This window comes from Pyrus communis, chromosome 9, assembly GCF_963583255.1.
Source record: "Pyrus communis chromosome 9, drPyrComm1.1, whole genome shotgun sequence".
Taxonomy (NCBI): Eukaryota; Viridiplantae; Streptophyta; class Magnoliopsida; order Rosales; family Rosaceae; genus Pyrus; species Pyrus communis.
Genome location: NC_084811.1, coordinates 4271049 through 4292608, shown reverse-complemented (window position 1 = coordinate 4292608; position 21560 = coordinate 4271049). Strand labels below are relative to the sequence as shown.

The following is a 21560-nucleotide window of genomic DNA, read 5'->3' as shown; positions in this document are numbered from 1 at the left end:
AAATTCTGAAGAATCAAAGCACTAAAGTTCTTCATGAACCTGCAGTTACATTGAGACAGTCAACAAGGATCAAGAAGACCACCATGTCAAATGACTATGTGTACTTGCAGGAAAGTGAATTTGAATTTGGTGATATAGATGACCCTCTCACCCATTCTCAGGCCATGAACAACCCTCAACAAGCATTATGGAACATTGCAATGAAGGAGGAATTAGAATCGATGTCACATAATAAAGTATGGACATTAGTGGCTTCTAATCCTCCATTCAAAACTATAGGATGCAAATGGGTTTATAAGACCAAAAGAGATGCTCAGGGTAAAATTGAAAGTTACAAAGCTAGATTGGTTGCTAAGGATTTCACTCAAAGAGAGGGAGTTGACTACAATGACACTTTATCACCCGTTTCTTCCAAAGACTCTATGAGAATTATAATGGCACTTGTTGCACAGTTGATTTAGAGTTGCATCAAATAAATGTAAATACTGCTTTTCTCAATGGTGAACTCCAAGAAAACATCTACATGCAATAGCCTCCTGGATTTGTTGAAAGGGGGAAAGAAAAATATGGTCTGCAAGCTTAACAAGTCTATATATAGACTGAAGCAAGCATCAAGACAGTGGTTTTTGAAATTTGATCAAGTCAAAATTTTGATTATTTTGGTCTCCCTAACATTAACCCACCAAAAAATCTCTCCTACAATATAAATTAAGAGGTGACAGAATAATTGGTTGTAATGTGCAATTCTCGAGATTTAAACTTAAGGATTCTCACTTACAAATAAAGAGTAATACAATTAGACCGTAATATTAAGCAATGCAACGAATGCAATAATTTTTCCCGAGCTCAAATTAATGACATATGTTTTTCTCTTCCAACATTTCACTCTTCAAAAGGCATGTGTATTTCACTATATGACCCTTTTTTTTTTCTTTTTGCAAAAAAGGGGGTAATTGGTGGCAAGTCACAGTTATGCACCGCTTCCAGGACAGGAGAAGCTTAAAGACTTTCACTCTGCCTGTGACCACAATCAAGCAAACTCACCATCTCAGAATTTCACTATATGACACTTAAAACTATCTATTTAATATATTAAATAATTGGGAGCTATTTTTTCTAGATATATTAATTGATCTAACTTGCGTCGAATTTATGGATAACATAAAAAAACTTAAAGGAAAAAAAACAAAGGAAAACTAGAGCTAGCATCCTCCTTAAAAATCATCATGCGTGTACATATATGAGAGATTTTTTAGTGCACTCAAAATACATATATACGCTATAAGTGGAGAAACACTTTGGGATAAAAAATAAAAAAAAAAAAAAAAAAAAAGTCACCAGAGATTGAGCACAATAGCCAATAATAACACCAATTAGGATACACCCTAATTACTAACTACAAAAATCAAAGAGGAGTACTTATTAATTGATATATATCACAAGCAAATGCATGTTGCATATCAAATATCGATTTGATTAAGAACTTTCAAGAGCTGGGAACAAGAACAGTAGTGCGCATCATGTTCTTAAACTCGAACAAGTCAACGAGGCCGTCGTGGTTCTGGTCAACGGAGGTGATCATCTTCTCAACTCTATCGATCTCGTTGCTTTCCTGGAATCCGAGCTTGGCAAGCACCACCTGCAACTCCTTAGCCGATATGTACCCGTCGCCGTCCTCATCAAACACCTTGAACGCCTCCGAAAGATCAGACTCCTCCTGCGACAACATAGTCTCCTTGTCGCATGCAGCTGTTGATGCTGCCTCAGCAGCGGCAGCGACAGCCTCTTCATCGCCGTTGTTATTGTCGAAATAGGTGTCATAGAGGGATTGGTGGAGAGAGACGAAGTCGTCGAAGTTGAGGCCGTCGTTTGAGGGTTGGATGAAGGATTTTATAGTGGAATGGAGGTCGGAGATTTCAGTGTCCAACCCGAGAAGGGCTAGGGCTTGGCTAATCTCGTGGACGCTGATGAAGCCGTCCTTGTTCTTGTCGTACATATCGAAGATGCGGCGGAGCCGGAGAGAGTTGAGACTAGTACAGCGGAGGCGAAACGACGGCGAAGGCCGTTTTAACGAAGGAGCGCCAGTCCCTGAAACTGTAGTGGCCATATTTAACTGAGTAATTAACTAATTATGTAGTAATCGGTAGATAACTACGATGACGACGACAACTCCGACGACGGCAACGAAGAGGATGCAGAGAACAAAATGTACAAGATAAGTTTGGTATGGTGGTGGGATGAATAAGTGGTGCTTTATTATTATAGAGGGATGGTGAGCATTTGGCGGTCGTTTTGGGAAGTCTTTGTTATGAATTTTTGGGTTATTTTAGTTGGTGTGTTTGTTTGGACTTTTATAAATTTGTACTATTACAAGATGAATTTTCCGTTGCTGCGTAACAACTTATCCGGCTAAAAGTCGGTCGTCGTTGACCCAAAGAAAAAATAAAAGTTGGCAGTCGACTACCAATAAAATTTTAAAATGAAAAGAAAATCGATCGGTTTCTTGAAAATTCATTTTGAATATGAAATTTTGAGTATTTAAATCAACTTTCTCAGTTAGATTTTTTTTATTTTCATTTTATTATGTTTCACAATAATCGAAATTGTTTACTTTTTAGTTTACATTTTAAATAAATAAGCAAATAAAAAACTTTTAACTGTTTAATTAAAATTGTCAAAATCTTCTTATTTAATTGAATAACATAGTTTATCTATTTTATTTACTAAATAATTGTGGACGACAAAACAATTATAAATTTATTTGAATTTTAACACAATCAATCTTTAGATAACAATCTAATAAATAAAGTATTTTTTTATCAGTCCTAACTAGATGTAACATCGTCTTCTTCTTTTTTTTTTTTTCTTTTTTTTTGGGGTCTAAGTAACATCTTTTTTTTTCTTTTCATATCAATAAAACTTTGTGTACCGCCAAAGTTAAAAAAAAAAAAAAAAACTCGAGTGTTAAAAAATGTTAGTCGCATTTCTCGAAGAAATATAGTGGACAACCAAACTAGTTGAATACATGGGCCACATGGCGCACATTAATGAAAGATATAGCCATTTATTTCGGTCGCTCTGGCCATTTGCTCTGGCCATTTATTTCTGTCGCGGTTCAAAGTTGACCAGTCATACTTAATCAATATTCTTTAGTTATTCATACATTTTGTTTTACTTTTTATACATTATTTGTTAGTTTCTATTATTTGATTATCTTCAATTTATTCGACTCAGGGTTCCTAATTGGTTTACGGGTGGAATCTCAACTTCTTCATGGTGTATGAGTAAATTGTCCCATGTATGAAGCTCAACGATCACACGTGTTTCATGTCATCTGGTTTGTGTTGTTCACGTGTTAAACTTAAAAATTCGCCACAAGTGAGGAACGTGTTGAGAGTGAATCCCACAACAGAGAAAAATGGATCTTGCATGTCCTTATAATTTAGTTAGTCTTTTCATGTTATTGATTAGTTTTATAGAGGTACCTCAACTTCTTAATAGAAAGTATCACCTTATTCTTTTACGTACATGGGTCATCACCTTTGATTGTCTTCCTAAATGGGCCTTACTGTTTATGTACTTGGGTCATGACCAGTAAGGGCCCGAGTCACTGAATAAGGATGGTGTTATCACTTGAATCAGTAAGATTAACAAGTGAGCGCCAACTAATAAGCATTTCCTTATTCCACAAGATAAGTTTGAGGAATTAATCAATCAAGGAAAGAGTGTTCATATATGGTAAAGTTTTGTCTTTTTTCCTAATTATCTTTCTGATAATTTATAAACCAACATGTATTCTTTCGCGCCATATTTTTTATTTTCACTTTAATTCTATTACCATATATTCATTCGCGCCATATTATTATTACCATGTATATTTTCGCACCATATTTTTACCTCCAAAACAATTTCCCACCATATTTTCCCCTCTAAAATATATTTTCCTTATATGTTTCCCTCCAAAATATATTTCCCACCACATTGGTTTTCTTTCCAAAACGGGGTTTAATATTCAAACTTATCCTCTAATCATAAGAAATTGATGATAAAAAAAAATAAAAGAAAAGAAATTGATGATAAATGATGTGTATTTAAAATCATAAGCATAAATTATTATAAGCTATAAAATTTTACGTTTTTACATCACGATCGTATCATAACATCGTCTCAGATAAACAAAAAAAAAATGAAAAAAATGTTTATTTTTATGTTTTTTTTAGGAGGATTTAATTTTAATTTTATAATTAGGCAAATAAGGAATGTTCAAGGAGTGAGTTTTGCAAACCGCCAAAAATATGGGGGGAGTGAGTTGCGCGGAAAGTGGGCCCGCAATCCGATGCATGTATATAAGAAGAACGAGTCGAGCCACTCAGATCTATGTAAAACTGGAAGAACCAAACCCCATGACTCGAAACACAAACGACGCCGCTGACTCAGTTCCTCATTTCACAGAACACTCTCTCTTCTGCTTCTGCTGTTCTCCAACTCTCTGCTCTCTCTCTCTGGTAACTCCAACTTTCTCTCTCTACTTTTACTCGTTTTGGTTCTGAACTGGAAACTCGACGAGTCTTGCTTGGCCACTGTTTTGGGTTTTTATTCGTTTTGTTTATTTTGATTCAGAGTTTCTGTTGTTTTAGGGGTTTTAGTTTCTTGAAATCAGGATTGCCCTGTTCCCTTTTGGCTGGGAAAATTGAAATCTTGAGTTTTTATTAGGAATTTAATTCAAAGTTCTGATCTTTAATTATCATGTGAGATTATTTTTATTGTATATCATGTTCAGAGCAATTTGGTTTATCTTTTCAGATTTTTATCTTTAATTTCTTCTCTGCAACCCATTACTTTGTTAATTTCTGTTATTTTTTTATACTAGTTTTTAATGCAAAGTTCGATTCTTTAACGTGAGGTTTATCTGAATTTTGCTGCCAAATTCTATTTTTAATTGTTAATTTTCCATTTCAGCTGCTACCCTTTGTTTGAATTAATGGGTTCTGGAGGTTGTACCAATGGACTGGAGGAATGCAAACTGCAGCCTTCAAAATCTTTGGAAGAATCTGATAAAGCTAGTGTTTTGGGGCTTCATAAGGACGCTGGGGCACCACCGGTGGAATTGATTGCTAATGGGGTGGCTTCTCTAGGGCCTGTTACTCCTAATGCAGTCCGAGAGAACGGGGACTTGCTCGTTGATCTGAAATCTCCGCCGTCAGTTTGCAAGAAGTCATCCAATGTAACTTGCTTGGATTCGAATGCCATCCAAAATGGGGACAACCCATTTGGTTGTTCTGATGATAGCAGCCCCAGGACACCGGTGGATGATGTCTTCGATCCCTTCGCCCCTGGTCGGGAAGACCTAGTGAAGGCGCCGCAGTGCAAAAAATATGTCAGCAAGTGCGGGGGCATGATTGCTTGTCAGCTTAACTTTGATTCTCCCGTTCAAACTTCGGAAGATGAGGTTTGGACTGATGTGGAATCCATTTCGGACGAAGAAATGTTTGAAGTTGTGTATGAAAACCTATTGGAAGCCATCGTGTCTGAGCAAACTGAGGGAGTTATTGCTGAACGCTTGAGGAAAGATTGCGGTTCTGATGACTGCGCAACACCTCCTCCAGAACCACGTCAAACTGGAGCAGCTGATTCTTGTCCTGGTGCTCCCCTGAGGCCATCAGGGAAGTCAAGGAACATTGATGTGGGGTTAATCAGAAAGCTCGAGTTCTAATTCTAGTTGACTCATGCGGGTTATGTGCGGTGAATTTGCCAGAATTCCGGTACTTCTTTCCAACTGGTGACCTAGATTAGACACAGTAGCGCTAGCATTGTATAGTAGTTGTTGACATTATTTATGCTTTTAGACACAGGGAAAGACATCGTTTTTTGAATTTAAGTTAGCATCGGCTAGTGCTCTTTTGGTTTTAGTCAGAATTTTAGACACAGGGAAGAAATGAAATAGTGAATTCTTCCAACCTCATTGATCAGGTACTGAACTTATTCTTGTTCAATGGCTATTTTATCCAATTTCCATATGCGTGAACTCTCTGCACTTTACGATTTGGAGCTATATAATTTGATGATTGGGAATGTTTCCGTGTATTTTGCACTTCGTTGAATGTTGTTGGATGATAAGAATTGGTGAAACTGATTGAATGAAGTTGTTTTCTTCTTGGTAATTTTAGTTTATAGAAGTCTGAAACAGGTAGTTGTTTGTCATATATCAAGGATGCCAACTATAAACAAGGCTACTCTGTATATTTTCGCGTGGAGAATTGATTGTCGCACCCCCTTTTCACCCTTGCACACTCTCCCTTGTTTCTTTCTAGCCTTTGGATTGAATAAACCAACGGAGAATTGAGGGACATAAACAAAGGGAGAAGCGTAGAAGGAGAAAACAGGAGAGGTGAAATGGAGGAGTATGATAAAATGGCCTTTTTACGTGGAATTTAGATCCTCTCCGGATCTTGAAGTCTAGAGAAAGCGGACCTCAAGATCCAGGCCGTTCAAAGGAGGGAGAGAAATATCCGGACTTTTGGTTTGTGTGAGATGGGCCAACAGAATAGGCTAATAGGGGTCATAGGATTTAAAATGAGTGGCCCAGCTTTGTGGATCTGCCGGCTTTGGACACAAAGATTTGAAGAGGATTTGAATTCTTTTACATGGGGCCAGTGTAACACAGATTATGAAAAATTTGTTCCCCATGGCTCAAATTGTGATTCTCGTTTGCAGCATTTGAGTTCATGTGAATAGAAACAAACCTCTAAGAGACACCGCTTTCACTTGAATTTATAAATCTGGTGGTTCTCCTCAAAAGAAAGCACAGCTGTTATTTTTCGAATCTCCGCTAAAAAATGAATGTTCTTTCGAATGAAACAGATCTGAGTTTATGTTTTCTTTTCTGTTTACTTTCTGAGGAAATCTTGGAGAATTTTATCAGCATTAATAAAATCTGTTACTTGAATGATTAGAAGTGATTGTTATGATGGATTTGGGTTAAAATCAATATCTTCATCTCAAATCCAATGTCGACAGAGATGTCAAGGTAGTGGTATTCTAAATCAATAAGCGATGTCATGTGGGCAAATGATAGCATATGACGACGTGGATACCACCACCACCTTGGATAACCGGTTCCCTTTCTGTTTTATACATTAATGCACTAATCCAATAACTCATGCATAAAATCCCTTTCTGTTTTTTTTTTTTTTTTTTTTTTTCAAGTATCTAATCATCACTGAGAGTATCGACTCATATTCCCAACATAGAAAAATCTGTCGGTGGGTAGCTTTTATGCTTTCCGGCACAGCAGATTGTTCATGCAGCAAACCAGTTTATACCCGTGAAGTCGCTACCTCATTCCATGTTATCACATTAATGAGTTATTGAAGTTATGAATTTAATATATTGAAAACATGAGTTCAGTAAATTGGTATCATACTCAAATTTTTTAATCAATTGAAAGAACGTGATTTCTATATGTATTCAATATATTAGTATCACATTCATTTTTTACGACATAAAAGTCTAAATTGGAAATATAATATAACAAAATACGAGTTTCTATATGGTTTATTCTGTTTTCATACATCAAAATCTATGATTAAGAGAAAAACTTCTAAAAAATGTAGATAATCCTATACTAATCACTCCCAATTAACTCCTAATCAAAACTCTAAACATTTACATGCTATTCTCTCCGTGATTTTGCTACAATCTGCACCTTCTCATGAATCATTCAGAAGCAGAACCAAGAAATAAAAATTCACACAACTCACAAGTTATCTATCACAACTTGGCCTTGATCTTGCAATCCTGTCTTTTCACCTTCATGTTCGGAAACCCAATCGTCAACTGGCACGCCGATAGAGCGACAGCATGCTTCTTGATGAACCCCAAGAACGTAACCCTACCCGGAATCCGGGTTTTCGTTTGGAGCATAATCTCACCCCCCAGCACATCACTGATCAATTTGCTCAGGTCGTTCGCCACCCGGTCCACCTGCAAAGTAAGCCGGCAGGGCAGCGTGGCGTTGCCCCTCGCCGGAACGTTACCCGGGTACAAATCCGCATCCCCGACCTGTGTACCTTGGTAAAGAAGCAAAGTCTTTCCCGCGCCGTGCTTGAAGCTTGCGTAGTTTCGGTTCTGGACGTTGATCGTGAGGTCGACGGTGATGTTGAGTTCGATCCGGACAGCGGGGAAGGTGACGCGAGGAGCCACGCCATCCACGGAGGCGGAGAGGATTTCAGTTTTCGGCTGTTTGGACTTGAAAACTGTTAGGGCAAGAATCAGGGCGATGAGGAAGAGTAGGAAGTTCAAGAACAGGATAACACCAATGGTAATGAGACATAAGCGTTTTCGCTTGTTGGGTTTGTTGTGGTTGCTATTTTCTGTCATGGTGCTCGACATTTTTTAAAAGGGAGAGAGAGCTAGAGAGATCAGGAAACGGTAAGAGTGGGAGAGAGTGACTTATAGAGAGGAGTATTTAGGGTTTCAAGGTAGTTGGGGATAGTGACTTGGTTTAATGCTCGAATCCAACGGCCAGCTAACACAATTTGATTGTATATCTAACAACTACCTTGAGCTTCCCCGAGGCCACCCTCTTTTAAATGCTTTCCCACACAAACTTTTATTTATTTATTTATTTTTAACAAACCACCTTGAGTGTAGCCTCACAATAAGCTAGTAATAATGTGGAAAATCGAACCTAAGACTTCTCACTTACAAATAAAGAGTAATATCACTAAACTGTAGTACTAAGTGACATTTCCCCCACGCAACTTATGTTTTACTTTTATCATATCTTTAATAGGTTTGCAATCCACAAACCCTTTAAACTTCCACACACCTCCTACTTTCTGTTGTCAGATCAAATAGATTGGAGAAAATCAAAGGATAAAAATTAATAAGAGGTGTGTGAAAAGTAAAAATGAGTATGTGAATAGCACCACCCATCTTTAATTTATGGGAAGAAGAATTCGATCTTGGAGCAAGCACAATTATATCTTGACTAACATATGTAATGGCTTATCAATTTTTTAAATTTACGGAGATAGAGATTCATATTAAGATGAAAATGAGAACATAGTGCTTTGTCTTGACCAACATGCTTAACCGCTATCTTGTCAACAAACCAAGTTTTTTGTTGCAGGTCTATGACCAACATACCTAACCAGCTAATCAACATCAGCATCAACAAACCAAATTTTCTGTTCTGCAATTTTGTTAAGCCCCTTCAATTTATCTCAGAGGCTTCGCATGTTTTCCTTAAATAGTGCATGCAATGCCTCTTAATTTGTTATTAAATTTCTGAAATCTTACTGTTATTGGTTATAACAGCAGCATATATTGCATATCTTAAAGAATTTTAAGGCGATTTCAAGGACAAGGGTAAAGATTGTGAGCAATGCAATGCAAAGAAGTGAAAACTTCACACGATCTTATTTGATATGAAAAAACGACAAGTGCATGTCATGCAATGGTTCACATTACATAATATGTATAGAGTTCACGTAACTAAGTAAGCAATGAGGACTTTTGGGGGGAGAATGTGCAATTTTGTAACAAAGTCCACCTAAGCAATTTAGACATCTATATATATCCCATGTTCGAAAAATAGCATATATTAGGATGGTTTAAAGTCTTTAACATTATCTTTAAAAGGTCGTTTGTAGGGACAATTTGAGTTGATAGAATCTTAACAATTGATATCAAATCATTTATGTTATCACACAATGTGGCCATCTCTACCAAATGGATGATTTTGGCGTAGCGTGACAAAGCGAAGAAAATCAGACGACGTTTTTAAAGCATATAGAACAAGAATCCATCAGAAAATTTACGAAAATCTCAAAATTGTTTATTAAAAATTATGAACGATAAATGTGATATTCTCAAAGTTATTTATTTATTTTAAAAGAAAATATCTACAAAACTTAAAATATTGTTTTTAGCTAGAAACTATGTAACTCGGCAAAAAATGTCTATGTTAGGGAAAAGTACTGAGTCTTGCTCATGACGCCACAGTTCTCTTCGAAACAACATGTCATGTAACCAAATCGGACACTAGAGTCCAAATTTGCAAAACTTTGCTGACAAGTTGAAGCCTTTCAATCTGATTGTCGATCTACTTTGCCATCTGATGTGCATCAAACCTACCACAATTCATAAGTCACTTAGTATTATGGTCTAGTAGTATTCCTCTTCACTTGTAAGTGAGAGATTTTAGGTTTGATTCTCGCCAAAGGCAAATTTAAACCACATTATTATTAGCTCATTGTGAAGCTAAGCCCCTCTCCGTTAGTGTAGATAATATTGTTTGATAAATAAATTAAAAAATAAAAAAAAATAAAATAAAAAAATAAAAAAATAAAAAAATAAAAACCAAATTGAACCAATCTAATGAATTTTGTTGGAGTGTGAAAAACAACGCTTGACACAAGTTTAGTGTTACTTGCGGTGTTGGTTGGAATGCGATGCTTCCACTCTTTGTTTTGTCTTATGTGTTGGAATTATGTTTTCCTTGTAACTTGTATAACGCAGCAAAGACACAAGACCAATGTGAAAATATATTCAGAATCTTTCCAAAAGGAACAAATATTAAGAAACTCGAAGATTATACATTTAGGTAAACATTGATGTTAAAATTGCAGGAGCCGGTGGAGACCACATCCATATGAAACTTGAACAATTTGATGAGCAAAGGTTTTAATCTGCCACATATTTTGATGTACATGTTGAAGGGCAAGGTACCAGCACTAGTACAAAAAACACTTTGCACGACGTATTCGTCGCGCAAAGTCAAAAAACATCGCGCAAAAATTATCCCAATGAACCTTCGTTGCGTACCAACCGTAGCGCCAAGGCAGTGACAATAGGGTTTGCGCGACGAAAAAGTAACCTACGTTGTGCAAAGTGGTTTTGCGCGACGCAAGTTCTACGTCGCGGAAAGACACTTTGTGTGACGCATTGGGTGATGCGTCACGCAAACAGTCTTTGCGTAACTCCTTGGTTGGTGCGTCGTACAAAGTATGTTTGCACAATGACCCCATTGTCACGTTGCACAACTTATATTTAAAATAAATAAATAAAACAAATACTACTTTCCGGTTGAGCGGATTACATGGCCCCTTGAGCGACATAAGACGTACTACTTTCCGCTTGAGCAGCAGACCCCAATGTAATGCCCGCTTAAGCGACCTAATATTGTTTTTTTGACAATTCCAGGTACATCTACAAGGTAAATACCACCTTGCTTGCCTTCGTTATTTGGAACTGTTTTGCTTGGTTGGAACTGTTTAACTCTTTTTATTCCATAACTCAAAACTGATTTTTCCTTTTAGGGGTGTGATATCCACATACTTCATTTTACTTCTCACACACCTTTTTAATTTCGGCCATCGGATTGGATGAATTAAAGAAGATCAACGAACAAAAATTATCAAAGGATGTGTGAGAAGTAAAATGAGATGTGTAGATAGCATACCCCTTCCTTTTATTATCTCTATTTTCCTTATGAGCCATGATCTGGTGGTAGATGCAAATTGGGACGCTTCCCTTCAATTATTTCAACATTTGCATTTCATGTGAAACAATTTAGTATCAATTTTTTTTTATTTGGTCATTTTTTCTTGAGAAAATTGATGGTTTAATTAGCACCTTGAATCTTGGTAATGTTTGTTATTATTTTGTTTTCTTTAATAAAAAGAAGAGAAAGGCTGGTTTACGTGAATGTAAATATTAAATGGATCTCAATAAAATTCACAACATTTCAATTTAAAAACTGCATTAAATCATAATTTCAGCGTAACAATTCCCCTATAGACAAATTACAATACATTATGAAAAGAATTGGTTTGCAGTTTCTGCCTCCCAAACTAATTAAGTGATGGGAAAAAAGTCGTTGACTTTGCGTGACGAAGACTAGTGTTGTGCAAAGTTGTTTTGCGCGACGTAAGTGCACCTCCATATCGCAAAACAACAAAACAGCTTTGCACTATGCCAATCTTCGTCGTGCAATGTTGGGAAAAAAAGTAAACATTCTTGGTTTGGCGCCAAAATCTTGCACAACGCACATGAGGCGTCACATAAACGGCCTTTGTGCAACGGAACTTTGTTGGCGTCACGCAAAGTTCCGTTGCACAAAGGGCGTTTGCATGACGTCTCCTTTTTAGCATCGCGCAAACATACTTTGCGCAACCAAATTTGCTCTGTTGTGCAAACATGTTTTTGTACTAATGCATCCAACACATCTGAACGAACTATAGTTCGCTTAGATGTTTCATGGATTTGTTCACAACCCTCGACACCTTCCTCCCTCTATATGAGCCTCTCCCACCACTACGCTCTTGTACACCAACAATGACGTGGTGTTGGCGTACTTGAAGGCCACATTGTTAACTAATGGTTGATGAAGGATAGATTCACATCGAGACTAACTTGGAAATGTTATAATGCGACATGCCGAGATGTCTTAAGCCACGGAGTCCACCATGGTTAAGGGGTGTTTCCATGTACACTGTCATGAAAAGATCAGCACTGTAGCTGATATTAGAACAAGAACTAAGCCCACTGCCGGGGCGTTGTCTACGAGTCGGACCATTTTGTTTTTTAATCACTTCTTACATACCATACGTTGAACATCTTTTAGTTGGAGACTCATCTTGAAGAAGACAGCTTAATTTAAATGCTTAAATTTCTCTCATTTGCCTTGCATGTCTTCCTAAACTTTGCATAACCTTTCTCGCTAATTGTTATCAAATCGTTCAACTATAACTGTAGCTTGAATAATGCAGCATGCTTAAATCACATTGTTGTAGCATATATGTGGATTATGCCAGTTGGTTAGGACAGTGTGTCCGTCACTTAACACTGTTTAAAGTGATCTTTCCAAAAAACATATTTCATATGCTTAAAAGAACTTTTAAAGATACAATAAAAAAGAAGCGCAAAAGTTGTGTTTGATGTAATAATTTCTAGATCTTATAATCTTATTTAATGAGAAGAACGACAAGAGCTGAAAACTACAATTATTTCTCTATCAAATTTGAAGAAAAAGAACAAATTAGAACACTAAACACATTTTCTTAACCCATGAGAACAATAAAAAAGGATTGTAGCTTTTTATGTGTGCTATGCGCACCTATGGTCCCCAATAGTCTTGCTTCGGATATCGATTTCAAAACCGCACAACCTGGTGGAGATCACACCAACCTTAGCCATTCCAAAAACCTTCACTTTTCCGGGGACTTTGGTGAAAGTGTTGAAGGGCATTCTGCCCGCCAACAGATCAAAACTAACCTCGGGGTTTCTTTGAAAATGATCAGCCAAAGGGATGAATGTAACATTCGTGTTTATGGTGGCTCCCGGCGCCATATTTCCTATCTCTATTGCTGCCTCACCAACGTTCACGCCCTTGTAGAACAAGACTGCAGTGCCCTTGGTGGGCTTGAAGACCACCTTGTTCTGGTTCTTGATGGAGAGAGACATATCCACAGTGATGAGTTTAGGCGCCTGGTGAGAAATGTCTAGGTTTCTTAAGACCACTGCATCCACTCGGGTTATGGGGTCCTTTGGCCTGTACTTCGTAAGGCCTAGGATCAGCATTATAAAAAATATGGCCAGAAGAACCCCGAGCACTGCCAGGGCAGCTGCCAGCAACGGCTTTTGTTTCAGCATCGTTTTTAGCTTGGATAGCTCCAACTCCATACTTTATTCTTGTTCTTGCTATATTTTCAGAGCGACTTTGGTTTACTTGCTGGTTTCAACCTTTTTCTTTTATATACTTTTCTCTCATTTGGCTCGCATGTCTTCCTTAATTTAGGCATGCCCAACCTCTCCCTCTATCATTAATTTTTCAATCCCACCATATCTTGGATTCGGCATGCTTATATGTATTTCACCCCAGAAAAGAAATGGTAGCATGGATGTCTAGCAATATGAACATAGACCAAATACACATAACTTTGCAGAATAGGTAACAAAGAATCGGCCACCATTATACATTTCAAGTAGTAGAGATGTAGGACTAGTGGATTTGAACAAAGAAAAAAAATGAAGGGGTGGCATTGGATATGAACAAAAACAAAAAGGGTGGCATTTGATTTGCTACTAGAAAATAGGGGTTGCCTTACGAAACCTTGCCCTATGAAAACAAATTTGTCGGTTAACAAACATTTACTCGACGAAACAGCCAGTTTGTAGGACGATGGTCAACATTTAGGGTTTATTGAAAATTTTTAGGAGACGGAACAATGTGGTAGGGCAAGAAAGAATCCGTTGGGTAAGGTTTTGGGGCCAAGAGAAAAAATTGGCTTGAAATGCATTGACGCTTGCGGGGCGAAACCATGGTTCGTCGGCTAAGTACTTTTTGCCCGACAGACAGTTTCGTCAACTAACGGCTTCTGTTCGTTGAGCAAAGGACCACGCTGACGTGTTAAAAAACGAGTGGAAACGCTGGGCGTGCTTAAACAATTTCAAGCCGATCGAGCTTGAAGACATTATTGAAGAGACGGGTAAATATCGTGCTGCTCGATGTGTCAATGCAGCAGGGTAAAGAATTTCTGAACTTGCTATCAAAGCTCACAACTTCGTGTCATGTAGGATTGAGCTTACATATTGTTTGGACCTGATTTTGCACGCATTTGGCCTATATATTTTAAGATGTTAGATGAAAGAAATATTAAAAATCATGATTGATTTTTGAATAAAAGTTGAATCAATCGCATAATCAATCTAGGTTCAGAGTCTTAGTCAAAGACGGCGTGACTTGACGGCGGTAGAGTTTCAGCCGAGAATAATTCTAAGTATTTCCAATGAATATGCCGAAGAATTGAAATATTATCAAAATTATACCATTCGGTAGATTTGGCCATCACGAAATTCATCCCTATAAATACAAGAGGGTTAGCAATGTAGAGAGCCCCTTCAACTCAACAAACAACTAAAATGCTCTACGCGAAACCCATTTCACACCACTGAGAAAAATACTAATGATCCTAACCTTCTCATCAACATTCAGTTTGGATTAACAACAATGTGTTAACAACTGACGACATCTTTGGTTTGAATTAACACTGGAACCCTAGAATCAAGCGATCGAGAAACATCTTCAGTTTGGAATAACATCACTGTTTTTGTTTTAGTTGGTTATCTATCCAAGTTTCGGCGGACGAAGAGTTTTCATTTCTTTTGCCTAAAAATGTCACTTCATTAATTATCTTCCCATCTAAGTGAGGTGTTACTAAGTAATTTCATGTGCAACACATTGAAAGCCGAACAGTTTATTAAACTTTGCAATATCTAGCAAGCTAGTCTTCAGGTTCTAGAACCCTAGGCTGAAAGGTATTCCTTCCCTCGACTGTAGTCACTCAAGTGCAAAAGTTAGCTACACATTCAACAACACCAACACCACCACATCTATTCTACTTGCCCAACCAAGCTCGGTTGCAAGTTGACACGCCCACATTCACAAGAAGAACGTAATTAACTCATAGTTAATCGGCCTGCGTACCATGTAAGCTTTTAAACTTTTATAATTTAGGGTCAGCACATATAATTATCTCATTTTATAAAGATATGTTTGGTCCTTTTAAAATTTATGTTAAAAGAGTATGAATCCAACGGAAGTAAAGTTGAAGACTTGAGCAAATCTGGTCACAACTCTTATGAGCAATTTTTGAGCAAATTGTTTCATTCTTTAATGGACTTGGTTTAGCATGAAGAAATTAAAGGAATGGCAAAGATTGCAAGGGTGAGTCTCAAATCGAACAAGGTTGATCCTGACCATGTATACCTGTTCATACTTTATAAATCTACAAACATGAATAGCTCGAACGAATTTTGTAAGTTCCACAAACATGAATATTTAGAGTTAACTCACTCGCGTGCACGGACTCATCCTAATATTTCTCGGAAGATATTGAAATAATCCATTTTATTCGGGAATCAGTAAATATCATTTAGCCTAGTACCAAAATCTATGAATAGATTCATAATCATACTATAAGTGCACTAAAATATAGGTGTAGCAGCAACCGGTGAGGGGCAAATCTGTAAATTAAGCTCGCACAAGCAGACAACCGTAAAAATTCCAGTAAATAAGAACATCCGATACGGCAAGCAAAACAAATAAAAAATCATAACTTCGTCTTGTGTGTGCAGCGTTGCTCTCCAACAGTGCGGTTACCGACATCGATACTGAAGTCGCAGGAGGAGGTCGAAACGACATGAATCTTAAAGATCCCCAAAACGATGACTTTCCCGGAGATTTTGGTAAAAGTATTCAACGGCAGCGTTCCGGCCCGCACGTCCGAAAAGAGCTCCGATGATTCCCCCAGCAGCCGATCCGCCATGATGGTCAGCGTCACGTTCATGGGCTTCGTCTGGTCCGCGGATATCTCGCCCGACCCGATTTGGGCCTCGCCCACCTGGATCCCCCGGTAGTTCAAAGAAGCGGTGCTGTTTTTGTACTTGAACCCGACTTTATTCGGATTTTTCACGGATAGATCCACGCCCAGGGTCAAGTTCACGTCCACGCTGACACGTGGAATGTTGAGTGACACGTCGAAGTCCTTCAGAACGGCGGAGTTGACCGTCGTTGTGGGATTCTTTGCCTTGAACACCGTCAGGCAGAGGATCACGAGTACGATCGTTGCGACTAAGGCGGCAGCTGTCGCCGCCAGGCAGACGTTTCTGCACGTCCGGCGGCGTGGGGAGGCATCCCCGCCGTACGCTGCTTTCATTGATCTCTCTGAAATTGCTCGATTGCCAAAAGATAGGATCTTTTTGTGATCGCCTTTTGTTTAAAGGTGGAAGCTTTTGGTGGTGGGTTGGTTTGGGGAGGATGCCTTCAGTGTTGAGAGCCGACTAATCTAGCGGTTTGAGCCCACAATAGCCCCAAGACGTGTTAATGGGGGTTTTGGGACGCTTTCAGACCTACCTGGCCTAATTGGTTAATGGTTATATAGTGGGTTTCATTAGTTAAAGTTGGTTTTATTGTACTTTAAGCCGATTTGGGTCCATGATACATTTTTAGAAAATGAACGACGTTATGGGTCAAACTCATAGTTTTGTTGTGATATACAATGAATTTTAGTCATTCAGTGTCGTTTCAGTCTTCAAAACACAGTTTTAATCTATGCAATATAATCAGACTTTTCAGTTTCCGGTCGATTAACGACAATTAAAGTTGTTTTAGTTATCAAAGTTCTTTGAGTGTCAGTTTCCGTTCGATTAACGACAATTAAAGTCATTTTAGTTATCAAAGTTCTTTGAGTGGTTCCAAGCTATTGTAATTCTTTATTTAAGTCATTGGATGTATCAAGTATTTGCTATTTTTTCTTGTGAATATATTTGTTGATGTGTATGTCCTCTTCGTTATGTTTGAGATGATATTTCTTCGTTGTTTCTTATCTTTAAAAAAAAGAGAGATTATATAAATTTGCAATACATTAAGTTGGCTAAAAGTGCAAGACGAAATTAGTCAATATAAAATAAATAATTATGAAGATATTATGTAAAGGGGTTGTCTGATTGAAAGCTATATCTTTAACGATTGAAGCTAGGATTGTCATTGTGTACGATTTTTGTTCAACATATTTCTATAATTACCAAACTTTATCAATTTATTAACTTGTAAGTAGGGGGATGATATCGTGATTGTGATCTTAATATTTATGTTTAGAGTATGTGAGTAGGCCATCCTGAGTAGGCTCCGACATGTTTAAACTTCAAAATTTGGTTATATTTGCAACGTAACACAACTAGAATTTTCTTTTCATTATTGTTTTTGTGTTTAATTGAGTGAAACAATTAGATTTGTTGGTGGCCTCTTTCATATCGATATAGAGTCATTCACTGCTAGGAGTTAGTTTTGCGTATCGTGTCGATATTCTGTGTTATAGTTAGTGACATAAACGCAGGGCCAGTTCAGAGATTTTTGAGGCCCGAGGTGACGTAAAAAAATGTGCCCTCATTTCATATAAAAAAAAAATATTTGTTTTTGCACTTAAGACATCGATAAAATTATATTTAGAAAAACACTTCAAACTCAATAATTTAGAAACATGGAATAATTAATTTATTTTGTATCAAGAGAAGGAAACTAAAAAACTTTGGACTTTCAAGTAGATAGATTATAAGTTTTGTTTTCCATCTGAACTTTTAAAGTGTTTTTGTATAAATCATGAGTTATTTTTTCTTATTTACTAACCTTGTCAATGTAAGACTAAAAAAATATTAATGTTTTTGAGTCTTTAAGGATGTGTATAAGTAATGAATGAACACTAAATTAAACATTTTGATGACACGTAATATTATTTGCAAATTTGGTCTAAAAATTTAGTTTACGCATTACTATTTGCTGAAGATTAGACTTGAATTAGAATGGATATTTAAAATAGCAACCCACATAGCTACTAGCTAGTAAATAAATTAACAACCAAACAAAACTTTGTAATTGTAGTATCCCACATCGCCCGTGAGGGCGTGGTCTTTGGGCCTTATATGTACATGCCTGGTGGTACCCTTTGAGGAGGCCTTTTGGGGCTGCGGCCTGCAAAAACAAAACTGTGCGGTAGCCTGGTGTCTGCGACCTAGTCCAGGCTAGGAATGCCAAAGCGGACAATATCCTCAAGGCGGGAGACCAGGATGTGACAATTTGGTATCAGAGCCAGACTCACGGTTGTGGTGTGCCGACGAGGACGTCGGGCTCCCTAAGGGGGGTGGATTGTAGTATCCCACATCGCCCGTGAGGGCGTGGTCTTTGGGCCTTATATGTACATGCCTGGTGGTACCCTTTGAGGAGGCCTTTTGGGGCTGCGGCCTGCAAAAACAAAACCGTGCGGTAGCCTGGTGTCTGCGACCTAGTCCAGGCCAGGAATGCCAAAGCGGACAATATCCTCAAGGCGGGAGACCGGGATGTGACAGTAATGACACGTAATATTATTTGTAAATTTGGTCTAAAAATTTAGTTTACGCATTACTATTTGTTGAAGATTAGACTTGAATTAGAATGGATATTTAAAATAGCAACCCACATAGCTACTAGCTAGTAAATAAATTAACAACCAAACAAAACTTTGTAAAAATTGAAAAAAATAAACATGCACATAGCCTTTCGAACTTAGGACCTCTCGTTAATTTTAAACAACAAAAATCATTGTTTCTAATTAAACTTCTTGATCATTTAGCCAAATTTTATAAATTTATACTGTTATGAAAATAAATTTGTTAAAATTAGAATGCAAATAAGCACACATAGTGTTTTGTACCTAAGACCTCCTCATTCATTTTAAACAATAAAACCACTGGTTCTAGTTAAATTTCTTTGTCACTAAACCAAATTTTATAAATTTATACTCTTATAAAAACATATATAAATATACCACCCTAATAATTTTGGTACCCCTAATTTTTTTAAGCCCCGAACAGTCGTCCTGCCAGCATTGAACCTGAGCCGGGCTTGCATAAACGTTTCCATTCACCTACACTCAAACACTTCAAAATGGTTGTGCCAACTAGTAATGCCACCAAGCAGCGAAAACGCAAACCACATATTTTAGAAGATAAGATAACGCAAACCACATGTTTGAAGGGATTTATTGACCGTTGAAAAAATGTGAAGAAAAACAAAATTTCTTTTCAAGATGAAAGATTTCCACTGTCAAATTTGTTTCTTGAAATTGCGTGTCTAACCGTGTTTTTTTTATTATTTTTTATTCGTTAATTGTCAATTCACACACAATGCATTGTTGTTTGAAAGCTTCCTGAAGACCAACTTCATGGGATCATGGGATATTTGCATCTGCGTTTTAACTCATCATGCCTCCTTTTGAACTATTTTAAAAAGGGTTAAAGCCCTAATCAACAATTCTTAAGATTATATAAAATATTTAGAGCTAGTTTGATATTGTTGTGCTTTTTAAGAAAAACTACTTATGTTGTGGTGTGAAAATAAATAACTGTAAATTAAAATTGTTGAGTGTTTGGTAAACTTTTATATAAATTGCTTTGAATATGTTAAATGATTAAAAATGATATAGTACTTAATGTGATATAATAATTGTCAAAGACAATAATGTAGGCCAAAGGTTGTAATTTTGTTAAACATCTAAGGGTATGCTTGCCATTTGAAAATTTCATTAAATGATCATTGATAACTACGCATTCAAAGGTATGCTTGCCATTTGAAATTTTGCCCTTCATTAAATAATGTAGGGCAAAGGTTGTAATTTTGTAAAACATCTGGGAGTATGTTTGCATTAAATGAGTATTGATTACTATGCTTTGAAAAAAAAAAAACACTTTTTTTAGAAGCATGATAGACCATGCTTATGTTTTTCTACTTTCATTGACAGCATTTTTTTTTTCCTCCAAAGCACTACAAACCCAAACCAACCCTTAATACTTATTTAGAAGTGCTTTTATATATTGAGCATCACCTCTGTTCATAAGCGCTTCTATTAAAAATGTCCAAAAAATTAATGAGAATTCAAATGCTTTTTTTTTTCTTATTAAAAGGAGGACAACTGGTGTCTAATCACGATTATCAATCCCTTCGGGGCCCGGAGGAGGCTAGTTGGGAATTTCACCCTAATTTTGGCCACAATCAAGCAGATTCACGGCTTACAAAGTATCGAACATAGGACCTTCCACTTTTTTTTTTTAGAAAGCCGTTGTTCGTACTTTTTTGCTAGGCCACTTGTTGTGGTTAAAAATTCAAATGCTTTTTCAAAAAAGCAATTTGAAATAAACACTCACAACTTCTTATGACAAACGTTGTTAAAGGCGTTCTTTATTTTCTAAAAATGTTTTTAGCTATTTTATCAACATGTAACATGCCCTTATTCATAAGGGACTTTCATATGCCCTTAGATTGTTTTGGGCCTAATTGGATAGAAACAAAAAAACCCATGTCTTTCTTGGGGTTCTGTTTGTTGGACTAGAAGGCTTCTTTTTGTGTTGACACCTAACCCTTACGTGCACATAAAGACATAAAGACATCGACAAAGGACAATGACACATAACAACACACATGCACGACATGTAACGCAAATTGCAACCGTTATTCCATCGCAGGGGCCGTTGGGACACCGACCTCTCGGACTCTCCAATCAACTCAATGCCTTTACCTTTGCATTTTGCTCAATTAATTGCAGTTGGGCAAAAGCAAAATCTCGAGGCTCTCAATTTTCATGGCGGGCGGATCGAAGCTTAACAAGTTTTCAGTAGATTGGTGAGAAATGTTTGATTCATTGGCATTTGGGCTTGAAAATTGAATCAAATGATGCATTTTTGAGCAACTTTTATGTTGATCGGTGGTCTATGATTATAAATTAATTTTTATGTTAATGATACGGTGATCTATGACTACAAATTAATGTTGGTGATACAATATTAGCTTGACGTTTATGTTGATGATATAGTGATCTACGATTACAAATTAATTTTTAGACTTTTTAGTCAAAATAATCTTTGAAATTGGTATAAATCTTCACCTTGGTCCTTGAGATTTAAAATCAATAAAAGTAATCATTGAGTTTATTTACCATCAATCATTTTGGTCATTCCGTGAAAAA

General features: G+C 37.1%; 5 protein-coding genes across 5 annotated transcripts; 1 reads left to right on the top strand and 4 right to left on the bottom strand.

Annotated features, from left to right (window-relative positions):
* Window positions 1–1168: 1168 nt before the first annotated feature.
* LOC137746202 (calcium-binding protein CML42-like) lies at window positions 1169–2299 on the bottom strand. The gene has a single exon (XM_068486276.1). It carries the CDS (start codon window positions 2105–2107, stop codon window positions 1487–1489), a length of 621 nt encoding a protein of 206 aa, XP_068342377.1. The 5' UTR covers window positions 2108–2299; the 3' UTR covers window positions 1169–1486.
* Window positions 2300–4395: 2096 nt separating this feature from the next.
* On the top strand, window positions 4396–6531 carry LOC137745999 (uncharacterized). Its single transcript, XM_068486041.1, has 2 exons — window positions 4396–4505; window positions 4960–6531. Exon 2 carries the CDS (start codon window positions 4982–4984, stop codon window positions 5711–5713), a length of 732 nt encoding a protein of 243 aa, XP_068342142.1. The 5' UTR covers window positions 4396–4505; window positions 4960–4981; the 3' UTR covers window positions 5714–6531.
* A 1239-nt stretch (window positions 6532–7770) lies between these two features.
* On the bottom strand, window positions 7771–8391 carry LOC137745547 (uncharacterized). Its single transcript, XM_068485504.1, has one exon. It carries the CDS (start codon window positions 8389–8391, stop codon window positions 7771–7773), a length of 621 nt encoding a protein of 206 aa, XP_068341605.1.
* A 4722-nt stretch (window positions 8392–13113) lies between these two features.
* On the bottom strand, window positions 13114–13689 carry LOC137745546 (uncharacterized). Its single transcript, XM_068485503.1, has one exon. It carries the CDS (start codon window positions 13687–13689, stop codon window positions 13114–13116), a length of 576 nt encoding a protein of 191 aa, XP_068341604.1.
* A 2210-nt stretch (window positions 13690–15899) lies between these two features.
* On the bottom strand, window positions 15900–17143 carry LOC137745505 (late embryogenesis abundant protein At1g64065-like). Its single transcript, XM_068485468.1, has one exon. It carries the CDS (start codon window positions 16722–16724, stop codon window positions 16119–16121), a length of 606 nt encoding a protein of 201 aa, XP_068341569.1. The 5' UTR covers window positions 16725–17143; the 3' UTR covers window positions 15900–16118.
* Between the last annotated feature and the right edge of the window lie 4417 nt (window positions 17144–21560).